Source organism: Xyrauchen texanus, chromosome 38 (assembly GCF_025860055.1).
Source record: "Xyrauchen texanus isolate HMW12.3.18 chromosome 38, RBS_HiC_50CHRs, whole genome shotgun sequence".
Classification (NCBI taxonomy): domain Eukaryota; kingdom Metazoa; phylum Chordata; class Actinopteri; order Cypriniformes; family Catostomidae; genus Xyrauchen; species Xyrauchen texanus.
Window position 1 is genome coordinate 34,092,939 of NC_068313.1, and position 24,316 is coordinate 34,117,254.

The 24,316-nt window shown below is 38.8% G+C and overlaps 1 protein-coding gene across 3 annotated transcripts in view; it reads left to right on the forward strand.

The window, feature by feature from the left end:
- LOC127632196 (rho guanine nucleotide exchange factor TIAM1-like) overlaps window positions 1–24,316 on the forward strand; it is a 92,798-nt gene that overhangs the window by 20,996 nt on the left and 47,486 nt on the right. For 2 of the 3 annotated variants that reach the window (XM_052110795.1, XM_052110797.1), the window contains exons 2-7: window positions 13,043–13,145; window positions 15,395–16,312; window positions 17,759–17,962; window positions 18,568–18,841; window positions 20,965–21,137; window positions 22,361–22,585. In XM_052110795.1, the coding sequence (XP_051966755.1) occupies window positions 15,434–16,312; window positions 17,759–17,962; window positions 18,568–18,841; window positions 20,965–21,137; window positions 22,361–22,585 (1,755 nt within the window). In that variant the 5' untranslated portion in view covers window positions 13,043–13,145; window positions 15,395–15,433. Of the gene's footprint in view, window positions 1–13,042; window positions 13,146–15,394; window positions 16,313–17,758; window positions 17,963–18,567; window positions 18,842–20,964; window positions 21,138–22,360; window positions 22,586–24,033; window positions 24,228–24,316 lie in introns of those variants that run through there. The other variant, XM_052110796.1, reaches the window with a different exon arrangement.

Below are 24,316 nucleotides of genomic sequence, written 5' to 3' on the forward strand. Positions count from 1 at the left end.
AGAGAATGGCCAGACTGGTTCCAACTGACAAAGTGTACGGTAACTCGGATAACTGTTTTGGACAATTTTTAAGATATGAGCAATCAAACATAGTGGTCTCAGTATAGTCAAATATCAGCCAATTAATACATCTGCTCCTTATATATCGGTGTACCACAACTTTTCAGTATTTAATAAAAGTTTGGTGTATTTATAATCAACAATTGTTTATATTCAACATAATTCATCATCACAGTCATGGCCAGTTAGCTTTTTTGCATGTCGTCAGTGCATATGCCTGACATTGACTGTGCTACAAGGGTATATAAGCAGTCGCAGTGCTCATGTGTTGAATGTATCCGTAAGGCCTCATGGTCAAAAGAATATATTTTGAAAGACTGAGCACTCGACCATCCAAGAGACGGAACGCTACACAGAAAAACTAAGTATTCACTAGCCTTTAGAAGGCAGCTCCTACAGTAGTGAACCTATGATGCCTAGGAATGCTGCTTACTGGATTTAACAGAGAGTCACTATGTTACCTGTTCATCTTGATGTAACCTATAATTCCATTTATACTATACACAGTGCACCAAAAGCCCCATTCATACACTGTTCCCGCCCTCTGTTTTGATGAATGATATTAATTGGAGGGCTATTATGTCTGAGGTGGAACGCAGCTGTTTTGAAGTGGTCAAATGTGATGTTTTACTCAAAGACAGGAGGTCTGGACAGATTTGTCACACGTTTAGTTTGTGATTTTTGCGCTCTATCTTGGTTTGGTGAGAGAAACGGGGGACGTTATTGTATTTAAGTCTTGTGGAAATTAAAGGCCTGTGATCAGAGCTCAGCTTGAGTTAACACATATTAACGCCGCTCTGTGTAGTCATGTCTCGTTGTGCTTGACTGCACAGCACAAGGAAGAGGGGAGACCCTTCGGTTCACGCCGGGGTAAAGAAATAATGTCAATAAGGTTTCTGAAAACTTGATTTGGTTAATCTGTGCTCACCATTTTTCACGGGGGCTCGGGTAATCAGAGAAACATGCCGCTTGTTACAATCGCGTGTCCATCGGAAGGTATTTCTCTGAGCTGGAAAAGTTCCTTGGCCTGTAGCTCTTTCCCAGACCTTTCTGTAGTTTGTTTTGTGTGTGAGAAGTCAATTTCACAAGCCATTTTGTATGTAAACTTGTAATGCAGAGCCATTTAAGCCTTTACAATAATTGTTGCTAATGCTAACAAACAACGTCTTGCCATCACATGCAGGTTTCCTTAAAGGTCAGTCACGCGACCTCACCTTTAACTGTGCTTGAAATCTGCTGTACTTGAAATGAACTATACTATCTTTTGTTTGCAGTTTTCAAGTAAAGACACAAGTAAACAGTGTAGACTGGTTGGTTTAGCCTTTAGCATGTTGGAACATGGATGCTAATGTTTGACTTTAAGTCACTTGAAGTCTTGTTTGTTTTACTAAATAGAGAGGCAGTTTCTTTGTGATTATTTGGCTTATTGGTGATGATAGGTACTATAAAACATAATTGTTTAGTCATGTATTATATAGCTAATAAAATGTGGTCTCTATAGGTTACCTAAAAAGTGAAGTCACAGTAAACAAGATTAGCATTTCCTCAATTATATGGTATTATAGATCTGGAATGTATTTAGGCTACTGCAGAAAATTGCAAAGTCGAAAATATAATGATGATTTAATTCATTTTAAAACAGTGCTGTATCTTTAGTAACTATTTCTTATGATATTTCTGATATAAGAATGATTTGAGGTCTGGCATGTGGAAGAGGCTGTCAACATGTCATATCCTGATTTTCGAGAATAAAAGGGGTGAAAAAACGACTCCACTACTTCAAAGGGAGGTATGTCTCGGTCAGGCAAGAAACGTCTCTTAGAAAATGTTTAGATTTCAAACATCTAAACTTTCATCACCACTTCTACTCACAATATTTTGAAGACAGCTCGCTCTAGTCTTTGACTTTATTTCTTCAATGCAGTTCACAAACGGAGGGTGCAGTTCTGAAATTCTTTCTCTCAGGGTAAGGTGGGTGTCGTCGGGGGTCTCAGGTACGACCATCCCCCTTCTGTTTTGCCCTTCAACCTTGGGGGGCAGGGAATCACGAATACTCCTCACCAAATGTCTCTGGAGGTGCTAGGGCTTGCCTGAAACTCCTGTCAGCACGTCGTTTACAGGCTTCAAAGCCACTAGATAAGGGCAGGATGCGCCATTTGCTTTGACCTGGAGAAACTCAGGAAGTGGACATGTAATTTTAGGGGCATCAAAACATTTAATAGATACTGGAGGAATACATTAATAAACACTTTGATATACTGTTTATCATTTAGCATTTGCTTGTTTTCTTTGTCAGTTAAGCTCGATTAAATGCGATTCAGTATCGATTCATATCGGTATATTTCTGTTTTAATGTCCACCAACCTTCTAGAAACCCTTCTAGGTACAATTCGAAAATATTAATTTGACCAATTATATTTTATCATTAGCCTTTCATCATAATGGTCATGTTTTTGCTTATGTTCAAATTCAGTCTGTTCTGTCAATAAATGACTTGAAATTGCATATATTATGTTGCATATATTTTTGTTTCATGTTTATTGTTCACTTGGATTATTTGTACTATTTACTAATATTTGCATTGATATGTAGAAAACGCGCTAAATCGTTACCGTCTCTTTAAGAATACTGGCATCAGCTAGTGATTTAACGAGAGAGGGAAATCTTGGGATTTAAAAATCGATATCGAGATTGTTCAAACTAGGCCTGTCGCAATTATTAAAAACCATCTGATCGTGGTTATTTGAGACAACCGTGATTATTGGGCATTCAAATTCCAATCACATTTCACAACATGTAATTTTAAGCGAATATTCTGTATAAATGCCATGAATGGTGCCTTTGTGTATCATTTAATTGAACTCAGAGTCGGAGCATCACTGAGCCGCAACACGGAGATCAACCAGGTGCTGTTTTGAAGAGCATGTGTAACACTGATGCACACACTGTCAGCAGAGGTTCGTGGCAAACTCCCACGAAAATATAAACAGTGATAGTGATTGCAAAGCGACCCGGTTTCACTTTAAACGATCGTGTAATGGCAAATGTTCCTGGTTCATACAAGCAGTGTTATTAACACGCAGTGACAAAGAGAAGATGATGTACGTTTACTCTATTTCTGTGGAATGATGAAAAGATGAAAAATATAAATACAAATTATATTTAATTTTTTATTATATAAAAAACAAAATCAAATGCAAATGTTTAATTGACCAAAACTAAAGTTGACCAAAAAGACATACTTTAAGTATTGAGGACATACTTTTTCATGGTATTCATAAGTTTTTAAAGCCTTAAAATAAAGTCATAGTTTATTCCTATTATATTATTTGATTTATATATTTTAAGTATTTAAAAATGACTTCTTAAGGTGTATGAGCACCTATGCAGAAAAAAGCTTTAAAAATATGACCGTTTATATGAAAATGAATCGTGAAAGCCCTTGACGAGTCAGTTAATCGTCATAATCACAATTATTTGTTTGACAATTAATTGCCAACCACATTTCATAATCGTGACAGCCCTAGTTCAAACGAAGATCGCGATGCATCAGTAAATCTATATTTTTACCCAATCCTAATATTTAGTATATTTAAAGTGAAATCTGTCCTGAATCCGTCTTCTATTGGTTGGACAAAAGTATAATCCTGCCCAATCTTGTATCTTTGGTTGAGCCAATGTTGCTCTCTCGGGGTGGTCACGTTGCTTTAACAAACAGGATGTTTTGAGAGCATCACTTTATAATTTTATAAACTTGTAAAATGTAAACATGATGATTAAAAACAAAATATTAAATGCCATGGATTAATATTTGCTGAGTAATCCATTCATTTGTAGATGCTGTTCGAATGACAATTTTAAAACAAAACTACAGCTCAAAAAAATAGAAAACCGTGGCAGTGTCATTATTTTATATTTTCAGAGATAGGTAGGCCTGTTACTAAAATCAGTTGACTTCCGCACACTTTGTGGCATTATATGTCAAAAGTGTAAGTCTAAAAATGGGGAAAAAAGCATGTTTTGTTGGTGTTTTCCCAAAGTTGAAGTGACAATTAACCGAGAAGTATTAAGTATATCTGAAAATGTCTTCATTTTCAAAGACCTATATGGATAAAGATATGGCCAAAAGCCCAAAGATATGGGGCTCTCAACGTGACTCCATCCGTAAATTGTTCTACCCATTTTTAATGGACGAAAACCAAATGTGAGTCACGTGGTATGAAGTTAGTTTTTCAGATTTTTGAGCTTCCAAAAATACACTATTAAGAATTTGTCACCCAAATGCCTATAGTTGAAGTCAGAAGTTTAAATACGCTTAGGTTAGTTCAAAAACATTTTAACCACTCCACAGACTTCATATTAGCAAACTATAGTTTTGGCAAGTCATTTAAGACATCTACTTTGTGCATGACACGAGTAATTTTTCCAACAATTGTTTACAGACCGATTGTTTCACTTTTAATTGACTATATCACAATTCCAGTGGGTCAGAAGTTTACATACACTAAGTTAACTGTGCCTTTAAGCAGCTTGGAAAATTCCAGAAAATTATGTTAAGCTTATGATAGGCTAATTGTCTAATTTGAGTCAATTGGAGGTGTACCTGTGGATGTATTTTAAGGCCTACCTTTAAACTCAGTGACTCTTTGCTTGATATCGTATTAAATATTACTTTGACTGTTCAGCCGATTCCCGTCTCCTCCTTCCCAGTTTTCGGCACCAATGCAACAAGGTTAAAATGGGACCAGCTAAACATTCAAAGTAATATTTCATAAAACAAAAAGACACACAACACAAACGCACACATGGCAGCTGCGTGTGGCTCTCTCTCTTCCAAACTGCCACATTCTTCTGCACTTATCCCTCTCCTCGGCCGATTGGTCATGGCCCGGCCCTGCCCTGCCCCACCCTCGTCCTCATCACACATACCTTTAGAATGATTTATCATATGCAAAGCACACCGTAATGACCTCCCTGCACAGTTTTGTCATAGGCGAATTAGTTAATATCATAACTTGTTATTTCTGTATCTTATTACACTGACTATGTGCTTCAGGTTGCTTTCAGTGGCTCTTTCAGGCAGATGGCACATTTGTGTTGTTTTCATTATCGCTGAACGCCCCTCACAGAGTTTTTCAATTAAACGCTTCTATGGCTTCTAAGCGAATTAAGCAAGCACATCTCTGCAGTGAGATACTAGCACAACAGACTCCAAATAGCTTTGTGATGGGAACTTGATGGAGAATGTAATAAAGAAAATGAGATTTGGATTTATGGTATCATTCATGTAACACAAACAGTCAGGTATGAGTGTGCCAATGTTTAATAGTTCGGGTTAGGGGTTTGTTCAAATCCCTAACCCTAAGAATGAGTAATAGTAACAGCGATGCTTGCCTTTGCAAACGCCACCATAAATCACATTGGATTTATAGGTATTGTGCCTCACACTATTTAATAAAGCTGTTGTTATACTTTGGAAATGTGCTGTTTATTAATTACTCAGCATGAACATCAGTAAATGGCCCCTCGCTGGCTTGCTTGGCAGGAAACTTTCCTTTTCTTCCACACTGCAGCTGCTGATGAAGTTTCGATTTTGGTTTCCATGTGCCTCTGAGCGTTCTCAAGCTCCCTCACTGAGAACACATGCCAGGTTTCAGCTTTTGGGCAAAAATGCTGTTTCTACCCATTACATCTCTAAAGCTGAGCTCCTTCTTGACTTCTGCTGGCCATGGGCCGCTCTCTCGTCCTGTCTCAACAGGTCATGGTATGTGTCTAATTCAGACTGCGCCTCCAGACAACTAATAACAAAGGACTCAAAAATGCACCTCTCACATAGTTGCAGGTAAACACAGAGCTGTGAAGTGTGTTTTCAGGATTGCGTGATGGATCATATGGGTGTGTTTGTTTGCACACCTCCATGAATGGGATTCAGAATGACTCAGGCTCTTGTTCCAGGATGTTTACAGCTGTCGGTTATTTGCCTGATGTCATCATTGGACTTCATAAACAATTTAAGTTTAAAGTACCACCTCTCTTCAGTAGAGGGCAGTATGTGATACTCCAGCTGCATAGGCAATGCCCAACTGTACAGAGAACAAAGTTCAAACCAATCTCCGGCTGTATTCCTTGTGATGAAGGGCTTAGAGCAGACCTGGGCAATTTATGGCCCTTGGGTCGGATCCGGCCCGCCACATGATTTAATCTGGCCTGCGGCTCATTTAGCCTAAAAGCTTTTTTTTTTTTGGCTATTTCAGTTATCTTGCATTGGGACCTAACGTGCCTCCACAAGCAATTAACATGCTCAGGGTTGCCAGATAAGAGATGCAAATCCCCCCAATTAGAGATTTTTACTTGCGCAAATTTGAAATATTCTCTAATGTTATACTTATTATGTGCAATCTCACGAGTGCACTCATTCCAGCTCTCGCTTTCCCATTTGAACAAACATTGCGATCTCTAGTGCAATATTCTGCTCATAGAAAAGTGTAAAACGGCCACTCTGTGACCATTCTTGAGGCTGCTTGTGATGTTTGGTGCTACTAAGTTTGCAGGTAAACCATCTCAGTAATTAAAGTAAATATAAAAGTAGATCTCAGCATCGACACGCGAGCAGAAGTGAGAAACTAATATGCATATGTATTTTTTATTTGAGTAATTTATGAAGTCCCTCACACCTGTATGTTAATCAGTATGTTAAACTCTTGCAGTAGTCATTTATCATAGTCATGCAGCCTGTTTTATTCAGTTGTGTGCTGAATGGAAAGCCAAACCATTGACGAGACCCTTATCATGACCCTTTTAGCACGGAAATGGGTAATGCTTAGAGAATAAAATAAGTAAACTGGCCCGCTCTGTGACTAACATTAAAAGTTTTTTCTTTTAGTAAAACAGACCCCTGATGTAGAGAGTGTTAAATTGGGTAATACATTACCAGGGAAGTAAAGGTAAAATGGTAAAATAAATAATTTATAATAAGCTCAGCCATTATTCAATTTTTTGAATGCCTGATAGAAAAGTATCTACCTTTTATAGAGCAATATAATACTTTAGGCAATTGCAGAAAAGTCCCATTAGTCACATATACACTTCAGAAAATTGAGTACACAACTATTTCTGGGCTTAAAAGATACAAGAACCAAATCAATGTGGAACATTGTATATCAGAAGGAATACAATGTGGCCCCCTATGCACTACTTAAAGCCTGATGAGGCCCCTTTACCAAAATAATTGCCCACCCCTGGCTTAGGGTGTTCCATTTCAACCCATTGCACTGGTTGCAGTAGTGGGCACTCTCACAATATAAGCAATTACGTACATCCGAGTCCATGAGATGAGAAGGGAATTTAGCGAGGGGAGGGCATAAAAAATGTAAGTGGAATGCAGCCTCATGCTTGCTTGACTCTAGTGACAACATAAGATGAGAATGCATTCTTGTGTTCAAAATCAACTGAACGAAGCGTGGATGTCGAAACATGGTTCAGTTGCTGTAGACTGTAGGCCAATGAAAGAATTACTGTACTTTCACTAATATGCAAATAAGCCATATATTGCCATCTAAAGCAACGTTTGCTAAATCTTATCAATGCTTTACTTAATGTAATTCACTTTAATTAACTAATTTATTATATTTAAAATACATTTTATATTTATAATTTCTTAAATATACTGTAATATAATGATTTAATTGTTTTGAATTATTTTTTATTTCAGTGCCTTTCTCAGCAAATATTTATATGCAATTATTTTCATGTAATTAATCTGATTCAACTTTTTATCAATTGACTGCCCTAAACGTTTACATACTGTAGAAACTGTATATAAATATATTGTGTGCATTTCCCTCCTTTCTACCTCTGCATGTAGTTGTATTTTCCGTTAGTGGTTCATGCCTGGCTGCTTCTCTCGGAGAGTGTGTGAATGTTCTGATGGCCTTGTGATATAGAGTGGTTATTTTACCTATTGAAGGTGCTAATGTGTTTTGATTTGTGCTGGTTAAGGCATGACACTGCTATTAGTTACGGCTAAACAGGCTCATGGGATAGTTTATGTCTTCACTTCGAGGAGATACTGTGTCTGAGGACAGTAGCCAATAAATGATGCTGTGTTTATTCAGATCTGTCTGTCTATCTGTCACTAACATCCACATTAATCTATCCATCCTTCCACCCACCCATCCATTTCTAACTGTCCATCCATCCATTTCTAACTGTCCATCCATCTATTTCATCCACCCATCCATTTCTAACTATAAATGGATCCATCCATCAATTCATCCATTTCTAACTGTCTATGCTTCATCCATCCATCAACCATTTCTAGCTGTTTATCCATCCATCCATTTATCAATGTCTGACTCTCCATCCATCCATCCAACCATCCATCCATCCATCCATCCATTTCTAGCTGTCCATCCATCTATTTCATCCACCCATCCATTTCTAACTATAAATGGATCCATCCATCAATTCATCCATTTCTAACTGTCTATTCATCCATCCATCCATTTATAACTGTCCACCCTTCATCCATCCATTCATCCATCCATCCATCCATCATCCATCCATTTCTAGCTGTGTATCTATTCATCCATTTCTAACTATAAATGGATCCATCCATCAATTCATCCATTTCTAACTGTCTATTCATCCATCCATCCATTTATAACTGTCCACCCTTCATCCATCCATTCATCCATTCATCCATCCATCCATCCATCCATCCATCCATCATCCATCCATTTCTAGCTGTATATCTATTCATCCATTTCTAACTATAAATGGATCCATCCATCAATTCATCCATTTCTAACTGTCTATTCATCCATCCATCCATTTATAACTGTCCATCCTTCATCCATCCATTCATCCATCCATCCATCCATCCATCCATCCATCCATTTATAACTGTCCATCCTTCATCCATCCATCCATCCATCCATCAATTTCTAACTGTCCATGCTTCATCCATCCATCATCCATTTCTAGCTGTGTATCTATCCATCCATTTCTCACATACATCAATTAATCAATCCATTCATTCATCCATTTCTAACTGTCTATGCTTCATCCATCCATCAACCATTTCTAGCTGTTTATCCATCCATCCATTTATCAATGTCTGACTGTCCATCCATCCATCCAACCATCCATCCATCCATCCATCCATTTCTAGCTGTCCATCCATCTATTTCATCCACCCATCCATTTCTAACTATAAATGGATCCATCCATCAATTCATCCATTTCTAACTGTCTATTCATCCATCCATCCATTTATAACTGTCCACCCTTCATCCATCCATTCATCCATCCATCCATCCATCATCCATCCATTTCTAGCTGTGTATCTATTCATCCATTTCTAACTATAAATGGATCCATCCATCAATTCATCCATTTCTAACTATCTATTCATCCATCCATCCATTTATAACTGTCCACCCTTCATCCATCCATCCATCCATCCATCCATCATCCATCCATTTCTAGCTGTGTATCTATTCATCCATTTCTAACTATAAATGGATCCATCCATCAATTCATCCATTTCTAACTGTCTATTCATCCATCCATCCATTTATAACTGTCCATCCTTCATCCATCCATTCATCCATCCATCCATCCATCCATCCATTTATAACTGTCCATCCTTCATCCATCCATCCATCCATCCATCAATTTCTAACTGTCCATGCTTCATCCATCCATCATCCATTTCTAGCTGTGTATCTATCCATCCATTTCTCACATACATCAATTAATCAATCCATTCATTCATCCATTTCTAACTGTCCATTCATTCATCCATCCATCCATCCATCCCTAACTGTACATCAGTCCATCATCCATCCATCCATTTCTAGCTGTATATCTATCCATCCATTTCTCACATACATCAATTAATCAATCCATTCATTCATCCATTTCTAACTGTCCATTCATTCATCCATCCATCCATCCATCCCTAACTGTACATCAGTCCATCATCCAGCCATCCATTTCTAGCTGTGTATCTATCAATACATTTCTCACATACATCAATCAATCCATCCATCCATTTCTAACTGTCCATTCATTCATTCATTCATCCATCCATCCATCCATTTCTAACTGTCCACTCTTCATCCATCCATCCATTTCTAACTGTCCACTCTTCATCCATCTATCCATTTCTAACTGTCCACTCTTCATCCATCCATCCATTTCTAACTGTCCACTCTTCATCCATCTATTCATTTCTAACTGTCCACTCTTCATCCATCCACCCATTTCTAACTGTCTATTCATCCATCCATCCATCCATTTCTAACTGTCCATTCATCCATCCATCCATCCATCCATCCATTTCTAACTGTCCACTCTTCATCCATCTATCCATTTCTAACTGTCTATTCATCCATCCATCCATCCATCCATCCATTTCTAACTGTCCACTCTTCATCCATCTATTCATTTCTAACTGTCCACTCTTCATCCATCCACCCATTTCTAACTGTCCACTCTTCATCCATCTATTCATTTCTAACTGTCCACTCTTCATCCATCCACCCATTTCTAACTGTCCACTCTTCATCCATCCACCCATTTCTAACTGTCCACTCTTCATCCATCCACCCATTTCTAACTGTCCACTCTTCATCCATCTATCCATTTCTAAATGTCCATTCATCCATCCATCCATTTCTAACTGTCCACTCTTCATCCATCTATTCATTTCTAACTGTCCACTCTTCATCCATCTATCCATTTCTAACTGTCCATTCATCCATCCATCCATCCACCCATTTCTAACTGTCCACTCTTCATCCATCTATCCATTTCTAACTGTCCACTCTTCATCCATCCATCCATTTCTAACTGTCCGTCCGTCCATCCATCCATCCATCCATCCATCCATCCATCCATCCAGCTGTATTAATATGATACAGTCTCATTATTGTAAGCGGACACAGATGCATGTGGAGTAGTATCTCTATTTTTAATGTCAAGCCAAGTAGATTTAACATTATGGTTGAAAATGTTTTTGTACACCATGGACCTTTTCACATTCATTTATGAATATATAGGGCAGAGGATGTAGGCATCTCTTAAGGCACAGCTTGTTGCCTGTGGGCATGTTGAGCTGATGTCCTGAAATATACATTTTACTCACAAGCAGTTGCTCTTACCAGAGCTGCTGTGGGAAAACTTTGATCAAGCACTTTGGAAAATTGCAGCCCCGATTCTGAAGTGGTTTCTATTTGAGTATTTGTCTGATGGTTAGTGCGTACATATGGATAACCCACTCCACTAGAAGAACTGGCCAGGTTTCCACTTTCCGCAGTTTCCTGGAGTTGTGTGCCATAGTGCAAAGGGATGGAATTATTCTTACATGTTTTATGACTCACCAAACAAAAGATCAGTGTAAAAGCAAGACATGGGAACAGTGAGAATGGCACACAGGTGGGAGGGGGTTAGTTATAGTGAAAATTATGCTTTAAGCAATGCAAAAAATAATAATCAATTTACCTTACAAAAGAGGCTGCACATCATAAATTTGCTAAGACGAATGTACAATAACACAGAGACAGCTTTGTTGGTCACTTTAACAGTTATGCCTTTGATTCGTCTGTATTCATCCTAAACATGTTATATACTACAGCTGGCCAAGACCAGAGAACCTACGAGTCAAAACACAGACACACACGAATTCTTGAAGAAAAAAAAAGTATGCTAGTTATTCTGTTTTGTTTTTACTTTCGTCAGACGCTTGCATCTCTTGTCATCTCCAGCTGAGGGGCCACATAGCTCCACGGTGCTTTATGTGCCAAACAAGAACTCTGAGTCTCGCTCCTGATGCTTCAGTACTCTTTGTGTATGTGTTAGCAGCTCTGTCATGAGTCTTTACTGCTGGCTCTCAGCTCTGCTACTCACAGACCCCAGATCTGCTCCGGCGCATTAGTCAGAGAGACAGAGAGTTCCCGTTCTGACTGGATGAAGGCAGTTGAGGAGACAATCTAAATCTGTTCCGAGCTGATCGCTCTGGTTCCTGCAGAGCAGGACAGAACTGTATTTGGCCTATAATTCCTCAATAAATACTATAAATATTTTAACTAATCCTCATGTCTCAATAGATGCAATAGAAAAGAAAAAAAGTTAAAGTAGTCATCGTTTACTCAGCCTTTTGTCATTCCAAAGTAGTATGACTTTCTTTTTTTCCTCTGAGGAATCTCAAAACTGCACTTTTCCATATAATGAAAGCATATTGTTACCATGGGCTGTCGACTCCAATACAGACAAGAAAAGCACCATGAAAGTTCATACAACTTGTGTGCTATATTCCAAGTCTTGCGAAGCCATACGATAGCTTTATTTTAGGAAAATAGACCATTTTGAGTGTTTTGGATCACATGTCTAGAACCGACATTCCAGATACACTTGAGTTGTTGTTATTGTAACTTTAGTTGGTGATTTGTGACGTTCCTGGTGGGATTGTTTTTCTCTCACATAATTGACCTATGCTATTATTTGACATTTTTATGCTATTATTAGACATATTATGTGAGGCATAATCTACGGTTTTTATTAGATTATTCTGCACAGCGTGCTTACTGACCTCTCTCGTACTGTATGAATAATGGAGTTTTTATTTTATTTTATTGTGTACCCATATTTCCATTAATACTAGCATACATTTGAAGCAGCAGTAACCACAAGCGACCACACACACTCGCACAAACACGCACAGCCGCTCATGTGTTGTGTGAAAGTGAACTCCATCATCTTGCATTTGTTGAAGCTGTCCAGAGCGTTTAAACATGTGTGGTCTCCAATCACAGCAGCAAATCCCTTCAATTGCTCTTTCAGGTCTCATTTCGTCAGATTTCTCTGTGGTTACTTTCATTTTACCTCACAACAGCATGGCCCCTATTCCACCTTAGAAACTGCCGTGTTTGGATTCTTTCGACTAGCACATTTATGACTCTCTGGCTATCTCTTTCAGAATTTGGAAGTCATCCGTAACACCGCAAACTGCATAGTTGTTGGAGCTGATTTGTATGAAGATGGAAATCTATGATGACTGTGATGTCATTGCCAGACTGCAGGTAATATCAAACACATGCTGTAGCTGTCAGACTCAACGGATGGTGTTATGCAAATATACATGTCGAACGAATCCAAAGTATAAGTAAATGTGATATTGTTGGGAATTCAATCTAATAAGAAATGGGAACAACACTTTACAATAATGTTGTATTCGTTAACTTTATTTAACTACATTAGTTAACATGAACTTTTACAGCATTTATTAATCTTGATTGACAGAATATTCTGGGTTCAGTATATGTTAAGCTCAATCAAAATAATTTGTGGCATAATGTTAATTACCACAAACATTAATTTTGACTCATTCCTCTTTTTCTTTAAAAAAATCAAAATTCATGGTTACACTGAGGCACTAACAATGGAAGTGAATGATCCGTAAACGTTAAAATACTCACTGTTTGAAAAGTAAATGGTCTGCACTTATATAGCGCCTTTTTAACCATAGCGGTATTCAAAGCGCTTTACACTGCGTCTCATTCACCCATTCGCACACCAATGATGGCAGAGTTGCCAAGCAAGGTGCTAGCCTGCCATTGGGAGCAACTTGGGGTTCAGTGTCTTGCTCAAGGACACTTCGGCATTTGGAGTTGGGAATCGAACCTCCAACCCTGCGATTATTGGACAACCCGCTCTACCACCTGAGCCACAGCTGCCCCATATATCCAATTTTACAACTTCATTGCCATTATGACATAATGGCATTTTTACAATTTAAATAACTTTACAGCTCAAATAATACACTAGTTTTAACAGACATATTAATGCAAGTCCTTTTATAAAATTACAAGCTTCACATTTCTACCTTTAAACCCTCCAAACAATTGACCCCATTCACTTCCATTGCGAGTACCTCATTGTAATCTCTTCTTTTTCTTTTTGTTTTAAAGAAAAGGAGGGATGAGTCTTTTTTGTGGCAATCAACAATATGATAAAATTGCTGTCAGTTGAGTTTAAATTATATTAAACCCTGAATTGTCCTTTAATACATTTTAGTGGAATATGTTGACATTAGTTAATGCATCATGGACTAACATGAGCTAACAATCAACACTTGTATTTTTATTAATTGGCATTAACCAAGATTAATAAATATGCTGGTAAATATATTTTGTGCATTGTTAGTTCATGATACCTTCCTAATGCATTAACTAATGTTAACAAATTATTGTAAAGTGTTACTAAAAATGCATTAAATAATTATTTGGGGAATTTGTATAATATATACTATATTATTTACATTTATGCATTTGGCAGATGCTTTTATCCAAAGCGACTTACAGAGCACTTATTACAGGGACAATCCCCCCGGAGCAACCTGGAGTTAAGTGCCTTGCTCAAGGACACAATGGTGGTGGCTGTGGGGTTAGAACCTGCGACCTTCTGATTATCAGTTATGTGCTTTAGCCACTACGCCACCACCACTCCACACTCCATATTATACTAAAGCAGTGATTCTAAACTGATTGTTGTTCAGGATCCAGATAGACTGAGTAGGAAAATTGACAACTTTGTAAATGCTAAATAAACACTGGGCCAAATATTACATCTCTGTTAGTCATATTACCAAATCATAGGCAATTGATTGATTGGACTCATGGCCTTTGATGTCAGCAGCAAAAGAAATGGGACATTTTCGCCCTGATAAAAGTTGATAAGCCCATTTATTTTACTATCCTAAATATTCATGGTTATTTTGTCAGTTGCATTTTGTTATTTGCATTTAGCATTGTTTTATTCACCTGATTATCTGCGACCCTACCAAAGCAGACTTGTGATGCATTTTTGGGACTCAACCCTGAAGTTGAGAACCATTGGACTCTATCTATATTTCCAAATGCCCATTTGAATTTGCATTAAAACACCAGTTTGAGTTTGATTAGATGTCTTTGATGTCAACTACAACACTAAATATGGGAAGCGTTTTCTCTCCCCTGTGTTCTGCAACCCTATCAGATAAGATCTGCAAGCCATTTTGTGTCACAGGTATCATGTCTAAAAGGGAACCCTCTGGCTGTAAATGTCTTACGATAGTCTCACGCATCATTCATACACTGTGTTTATTATGTTTATTTAGAGTCCTACAGAAACCCTGCTCCTATTCCTACCCTTAAACCTAACTCTAATAACAGCAAAAGCAACTTTTGCAGCCAGGGGGTTCCCTTTTTATATATGACCGGTCACGGGCCACCAGTTGAAAACTATTGTACTCAAAAATTGACATGCTAGACCATTTCTTTTATTTCTGCAGGTTGCTTGACCTCTGAGTGTGTTTTCGTAACACTGAGCCATGGGTAACGCAGAAAGTCATAGTGGCAGCCATGGTTACTACGGAGACGGTCAGCGTCACCTCTCCCGTAAGCACATGTCCCGCTCACTACGCCTGTCAGGCAAACAGGCATACAGTTCCCGCCAAACTCCGTCTGGAAAACCGGAACACCGCAACTCTGAAACGAGCACGCGCTCGAGCAGCACTCCCAGTATTCCGCAGTCACTAGCCGACCACGGCCTGGAGCCGTTCAACGACTCCGACATGCTCTCAGACATCAGCGGTCCAATGTGGGTGGACCGAGTGGCTATGAATCTCAGACCGATGTCGTTCCACAACCATCCGGCTCATTCGCCTGCTGCAACCCATACCGTTACCACAAAGCAAGTTGCACAAGAAGTCGGCGAGCCACCCAATGGCACGACCCTCCAACGGACACGGGACAGTGTCCAAGAGGGGGCTAGTTTTATGAAGAAGCGCTCCAAGTCTGCGGACATGTGGCGAGAAGATTCACTCGAGGTGTCTTTGTCTGACCTCAGCCAGGAACACATGACCAGCACGGAGGAGATCGGAGACACGCCTGACGATTGCGAAATCTGTTTAAAGTCATCCCCTCACAGACTGGAGTTGCAGGACTCAAACCGCACCAATTCTTTTGATGAAATCTATGGACCAAAGAGCCCCACCTGCAGGCCACCACATGGACGCTATGTGAAATGGCACAAGGGCCTCGCCGCCACGAGTCGAGAAGCTGAGGATGATAAATTGATGTCGCCATGTGAAGATGATGGCGCCGCCTACGGAGCATACACGCTGCCCTGTCGCCGGTCACACTGTCTATCGGAGGGACCGACCAATCATCAAGGAGTTATGCAAGGGAGGCGGGCAAAAACCATACATGTGAGAACAGATTTTTTTTTTAAAGGCTAGTCCTTTTGAAACATTTTTCTGTAAATTATACTTCATAATCCACACTGACGATAGTACAGTCAATAGTGAATGGAAATTCACACCATTTTACACAGTTTAAAGGAATATTCTGTGTTCAGTTACAAGTTAAACTCAGTTGACAGCATTTGTGGTATAATGTTGATTACCAAAAATATAAAACATTCCACTCGTCTGAGAGGATCCCACATTTTGAACTTTATATCATAACTTTCTTTGAATCAAAATTGTCCCCGATTAGTGATTAATCTGCCACTGTTTGGCAATTTTTTGATTTTAAACCAGTAATCATATCTGCTTTGGCAATAGAACCCAACAGTCTGGTTCTGGAAGTTTAAGTCACATGCATTATTTCTATAGGTGAATACATTTTTACTGTTAATATAAAACCCTACTGTGAGTAGAATTCCTGGTGAAGGATTACCCTACCCATGATCCTGTCAGAGAATCACAGCAAACAAAGCACGCCAAAAGAGCTCTGTAGCGACTGCCCGCTCCCATTACGCACTGTAAATGATGCAATCAAGTCAAACTACTACTCTCAAACTACTTTGCAATATTTGCAAATATCTGAACATTTTGCAATAGAATTTAAACATATTGTTCACATACTTATAGGAACATCACTCACAATGCTTCATGGGGTACATAAAGTATTCTTCTCTAAATTATACTTGATCATTCACACTGACGATTGTACCATCAATGGTTGATGATGTTTCCCCAAACCATGCAAAATAGGAAAACACCATCTCATACTGAATATTCCCAGTTTTATACAAGTTGAGCTCAACTGACTGCATTTGTGACATAATGTTGATTGCCAAAAACATTATTTCCATTTTTGTCACTTTTGGTGTCCCCCCCTTAATTTTTTTGATCATGGCTACATAGCAGCTTTATATCAGCCATTATAATGTAGGCCTATAGCTAGCCATTAATGTAATAACCAGGGGCGTTTTTAGAGTTTGAAGAGAATAGGGGCTTACCCCAGACACAGACTCACCGCACCCCAAGCACAAAATACTTCTTTGTGTTTTTCCTGGTCTCAATCGAGTATTCAAGCCAATCAAAGATTTCAAACCACTTGTGTTAAAAGGACCTTTTCTGCGATCCAAAATGTTCGAGGGGATATTGAGGTAGCTTTACTTGTTTAGGGCCTGTGTCCGGGTCTCCTAAATCAGTAATGGTCCGACCAATTGCCCTCACTCTTATCTCATCTACAACGTGTAACAGTGAAGTTAAAGAACGAGTACTTGATTAATCGATTACTTACTCGATTATCGACTACTATCACTGATAATAGGTCAGTTATTTCAACTTTAGTGTCTATATAATTGACTTAAACATGTACCGTATCTCACACTGACCTTTGACCTGTATGTACTATGTGTTCAGGATGTCACGGCAGGGGATTGCAGTGATTACGAGGACAGCGGAATCGATGGGACAGGAGACAGCGAGGCGTCTCATCAGGCTCGCCGCTACAAGACGATGTCAGTGTCTTTCTCTGCCTACTCCACATCAGCAGGGGGCGCCTTCGCTGGCAGTGACAGTGGTAGCAGCAGCGGGGCTGGAGCCGAAACCTCCGATGGCACACAGGTAGGTTATGTGACTTATTATTACTGCTGTGCTTGACAGTTGATATTTTAACACATTGAAGATTATTGTAAGAATGTATATTTTGTTTCCATTTTCTGTGAGAGCATGCGGGAGTGCAGACATTTCAAAATAAGAGTCCCCGGTATATTTCGGGCTTGTTTATAATTAAAAACCCAGTGATATGCATCATTGTACATGCACTTATTTCATTTTGATTGGATTGAAACATGTTAGCATATGATAATATCAGTTAATATTATTTTCCCCACCCACACGACCTTAGTGATGTCAGCAGAAAGGAAAAGTCATTTCAGAGGCAGAAAAAGTTATTTTGATTAATCATTATGAAAAAAAATAAAAAAATTATGTGCACCCTTTAATCATGCACATTTAGACCAGGGACATATAAAAATATTATAAATAATAAAAGTCAATTTTGATTTTAAGAACAAACGTTATAATCATTTTATTAATCTTCATTTTATTAAAATATGACTATAAAGCTAGCTAAAAGCTAAGCTAAAGAGTCATTTTCAAGTTTGTGATGCAGTTTACAATCTGTACGGTAGCAAATGTGATGGACCTGTGTGAGATGATTTCCTCAGGGAGTCTATGAGAACTTCCGTCAGGAGTTGGAGCAGAACGTGAGTCCAGTGGAGGTTCCCGAGAAGAGAAGTTCAGCGTTCAGCGATGAGCAGATCAGCATCAGTCTGAGCTCTGCCTACCACACCGATCCTCTGCTGAACGTGGCTGCCGTTCAGGGAACCGTTCGTAAAGCCGGACGCCTAGCCGTCAAAAACTTCCTGGTACACAAAAAGAACAAAAAGGTGGAACTTGCACCTCGCCGCAAGTGGAAGAGCTACTGGGTGTCTCTCAAAGGTGTGTGATGCTTCTGAAAAGATTAATATCAGTTTGTTTTGATTTTATCATTTGTTCAGTTTTCTTTCCAGTATTGACCTATTTCCTGTTGAAAAAAATAGCCAATAGCCTTTAGTTTACGAATTATGATTTGCTACGTGTAATTGCTAGTCATGCTTAGATGGTATAAGGGGGAGAGGTGTTCTGATTCTTGATAGTATTTGATTGGACAAAAATATTGAGAGCAAGATTGAGTCATCAATATTTTTGGTAGAGACTGTACATTTTAAATGTAAATGTATGCTAAAAGTTAACTTTTAGGTTTACATTATAGTATAGAACCACAAAATTAAAAGACATGGACTAAAAGACATAAAACTAAAATATTCATTGTATGTGGACTTCTATTTAAAATAGTCCTATTTACTTCATGAAGACTAAAATGTGTTCCGTGTAATGTGTGTCCAAAGACGAGATCCACGCAACACATTTGCCAATGAGTAATGTCTCTTTTAATACCCGTTCTGTTCTTTACAGTCAGTTGTTGATCAAAAACAAAAAAAAAATAAACATTTCATTCTAACGGATGAGGTAAAACCATTTGAGTGTTCTCTCGTTAACATGCGCTCTTCTACGCTCTTAACAGAAATGCCGGCTTTTGTTAAAGAGACAGTACCTGGGGGCTTGGATAGCTCAGGGAGTATTGACGCTGACTATCACCCCTGGAGTCGCGAGTTCAAATCCAGGGTGTGCTGAGTGACTCCAGTCAGGTCTCCTAAGCAACCAAATTGGCCTGGTTGCTAGGGTGGGTAGAGTAACATGGGGTAACCACCTCATGGTCACGATTAGGGGTTCTCACTCTTAATGGGGCACGTGGTAAGTTGTGCGTGGATTGCGGAGAGTAGCATAAGTCTCCACATGCTGTGAGTCTCCACGGTGTCATGCACAGCGAGCCACGTGATAAGATTGATGGTCTCAGAAGTGGAGGCAAATGAGACTTGTCCGCCGCCACCCGGATTGAGGTGAGTAACAGCGCCACCACAGGACCTACTAAGTAATGGGAATTGGGCATTCCAAATTGGGGTTAAAAAAAAGAAACAGTACCGGTTTTAGCATGTGTTCAAATAATCTTTGTAAATACTTGTAAATAGTAAAATAAATAAAATTAAACAATACATTTGTACTGGAACATTATCTTATTTATTGATGGAATACAGTGATTTGCTCATTTTTTTAAAGCCAAAATGTGACCAAATGGATGAAAAAGGTATAAGATTTAATTAGCAAAATATACATTTTATTTAACCAATTTTTATTTAAAACATTTACTTTTTCATCTACCAACTAGACTGACTGGTGGTGAATGGATTTTGGACAATGGTGATTGTTTTTTGGAACATGGTTTAGGCCTCCCCTAAAGTCGTTGTGTTAGGTCTAACTTTCTTTCCCAATTTGCTAGGAAAAAGTACATCTTTTTTTTTTTAAGGTTCTCCAAGCTTGTGTTGTTGCTTTTCTTGTCAAATGTCAATCCGAGACTTGTTACTTGTTTCACAGAAAATACCCACATTTGGCTTGCCGGTGGCGGGTGTTAATTTCACACCATGCCTGCCATCATAAACAGGATTTACAACTTCCTATAAAACCTTTTGATAGAGAAGGAAAAGGTGACAGCTTGTTATGTTGTTCCATATGGGGGAAAGAATAATAGCTTGTCCTATATCTGTATTTAACTTCTGCTAGGGAGATTTGAAAATTGAGGCTTTTGTATTTCAAGCATACAAATATTTATATGTTCCCTTTAACTTGATACCGATAATGTAAGACTATTGACATTCTCTAAAGCTCTCTGTCTTTGCCAGCAGTGTGAAAACTGATCAAACTCAAAGCTGAACAAACAAGCCAATAAGTGTGTGTGCATTATATTGGATTCTCTTAAAGATGGCAGTGCTGAACTTCTTATTTTGGCCACTGGAGAGCAGAGTTCAATCAATAAACCAGTAAAAACTCTATCGTATTGGTTTTCCTGCTTCTCTCTGTTCCCCCGGAAACAGCAACTGAGTGACAGTCGGCTGTGTTAATTGAACTCATGATGAATAATTGTGAATTTCTGATGCTTGAGTGACTGTCCTAATTTGCCCTCACAGGATGCACTCTGTTTTTCTACGAGACGGATGGGCGGTCGGGGATTGACCACAACAGCGTTCCAAAACACGCCGTGTGGGCTGAGAACAGCATCGTCCAGGCCGTCCCAGAACACCCCAAAAAAGATTTCGTCTTCTGCCTGAGTAACTCACTCGGAGACTCGTTTCTTTTTCAGGTAAATGACCATTCAATGGAAAACCTTAAACTTGCCCCTTTCCATACTGTATAGTGCCTACTATTTTTTTTAATAGTATGTGCAACCATGTGTATTATGCAAAAATAAATTTTCAAACAGTAGTATATTACATTATTGTCACAATGATTGACAAAGACAGGGTTTAAAATACACAAGAACCAACTAGGTAACAAGGGATAGATTAACGGGATAGTTCCCCTTAAAATGAAACTTATTTCATCGTTTACTCACCCTCATGCAATCCCAGATGTGTATGACTTTCTTTCTTCAACAGAACACAAACAAAGATGTTTAGAAGAATATGTCATCTCTGTAGGTCCATTCAATGCAAATGAATGGTGACCAAACTTTGAACCTCAAAAAGCATAAAAGTAATCCATACAACTCCAGTGGTTAAATCCATATCGTTAGATGCTACATGATAAATGTGGGTGAGAAACAGATCAATATTTAAGTCCCTTTTCTACTATAAATCTCAACTATCAATCAGCCCTCCTAAGCGCTCTTCTCTTCTAAGAGTTCTACTTCATTTGTTTTTGGCGATTCACATTCTTAGTGCATATCGCACCTTAGTGGGCAGGAAGGACATTTTGATTAAAGAAGGACTTAAACATTGATCTCTTTCTCACCCACACATATCATATTGCTTCTGAAGATATAGATTTGACCACTGGGGATTATGGATTACTTTTATGCTGCCTTTATGTGCTTTTTTTAGCTTCAAGGTTTTGGACCATGTTAACTTATTTTGCATGGACTTACAAAGCTGAGATATTCTTCTAAAAATCGTTGTTTGTGTTCAGCATAGGAAAGTAAGTCATCTTAATCTGGGATGACATGAGGGTGAGTAAATGATGAGAGAATTTTCATTTTTGGGTGAACTATACCTTTAAGGGAGACAACAAAAACAAAGACACATTTCACAATTCACAAGAACTTCAAATCAAAAGTCAGACCTCTAGCAGCCCCTACTGGCCACAAGGGGAAAGTCCCATAAGTAACAAGCATAATGATGCATATGTATGATGCAGTATCCAGTGCAGTGTTGAACAAAAATGTCAAAGATCATCCAAATATTCCTTGAACAGGACATACTGCATACAGCTGAAGTAGTTAGAGTAGTATAATAATATGCTATTCCAAACATAGCCTGTCATTGCACCCAGAATGTCTAACCTTTGACCTTTGACCTCTTTGCACAGACCTGCAGTCAGACTGAGCTGGAAAACTGGATCACGGCTATCCACTCAGCCTGCGCCACAGCGGTCGCTCGGCAACATCACCGCGAAGACACTGTGCGTCTCCTGCGAGCGGAGATCCGTAAGCTTGAGCAGAAGATCGACATGGATGAGAAGATGAAGAAAATGGGAGACATGCAGCTCTCCGCAGTCACAGACACCAAAAAGAGAAAGACCATCCTGGAGCAGGTCAGTGATTCTCCATGTTTCAGAAATATACAGCAATGTGGATCGGTATTTTTGATTAATGAGATTTCACTATGGGCGGGGCTACCTAGTGCGATGATACATCAAATAAAATCCAAAGAGTGACAAGATGTGTTTTGTTCAGGTTAGAACATGTTATTTTTGCAAAGCTGTGTATGTCATCATCTACCAGAGCCAATTGTATTAATCATAAAACGTTACAGTTAAAGGAATAGTTAACTTAAAAAAATGTATTGTCTCACCAATTGCTCATCCTCATGAGCAATGACCAGAGGTGTATGACTTTCTTTCTTCAGCAGAACACAAAAAGATATTTAGGAGAATGTCTCAGCTCTGCAGGTCCATACAATCCAAGTGAATGGTGACCAGAACTTTGTAGCTCAAAGAAATCACATAAAGGAAACATAAAAGTATTTCATATGACTCCACTGGTTAAATCCATGTCTTCTGAAGTGATATGATAGGTGTGGGTGAGAAACGGAACAATATTTAAGTCCCGTTTTACACTAAATATCCACTTTAATGTTCGCTTTCAGAGGTGAATGTGAAACTAAACAGGCACCACATAGGACTATCAGATGTAAAAGTGAAAGTGTAGATTTAGAGTAAAAAAGGACTTAAATTTGTATCTGTTTCTTACCCACACCTATTATATAGCTATGGATTTTACCACTGGAGTCCTATGGTTTCCTTTATGTGATTTGTGGAGCTAGAAAGGTCTGATGACCATTCACCTGTATTTTATGGACCTACAGAGCTGAGATACCCTTCTAAAAATCTTTATTTGTGTTCTGCAGTAGAATGAAAGTCATACACATCTGGGATGGCATGAGGGTGAGTAAATGATGAGAGAGTTTTAATTTTTGGGTGAACTATCCCTTTAAAACAGCCTTTGTATCTGTAAACAGTTGATCTCAGTTAATATTGAGCTGTTTTATCTCAGTGCAGATTTTCATCACTGTAATTCTGATGCTGTCACAGAACATGTTGACAGAACTTTTATTCACTTGCTGAAATCACTGCAAAAGTTCATGTTCCACTTAATGGATGTTTACGTGGGAAACGGAGCTCAAATGGCACAAAGCCCAGTGGTTGGAGCAAAGCGGCTGTCTGTGCATGTGTATTTGTGTGTGTATTTAATGTTGGCAGCATCGGGTAACTCTGGTTACACATTGTGCCCTATTGAATGGCAGCGGGCTGGAGTTCCTGCAGAGTTCCAGACCTCTGTGCCAGTGGAATGTGTATCGCTCTTGTTTGCTACTTTGCGCATTGCCCGGGCCTCTGCCCCCCTCTGCTGCATCTTCTAAAAAAAACATCCATCCCAGAGTGGCTGGGAGGAGACGGCATAGTGAATAAACCCACTCTGCTGCCCCCAAAACGACATTTCATTAGACAACCAGATCAAACCAGACTAAACCAGGCATGGAAGCTCTCAGATATGATGAAATGGTCTTTACAGGATAATATTTGGCTATGCTTTTGGCAATGCAAAATACTTCATCTGCTGTAGTCTTCTCAAAGAATAGATTTAAACTTCTTCTTTGTTTTTAATACATCAAAGTTTGCATCATGGACATCTTTAATAGAAGCAACTGACATTTTTGGGAAGCTCTTGAATGCTGTGGTAACATAATTACAACTTGTAATTGTATAAGTTAATATTAGTTAACGCAGAACTAACAATGAACAATAATTTTACAGCACTTGTTAATC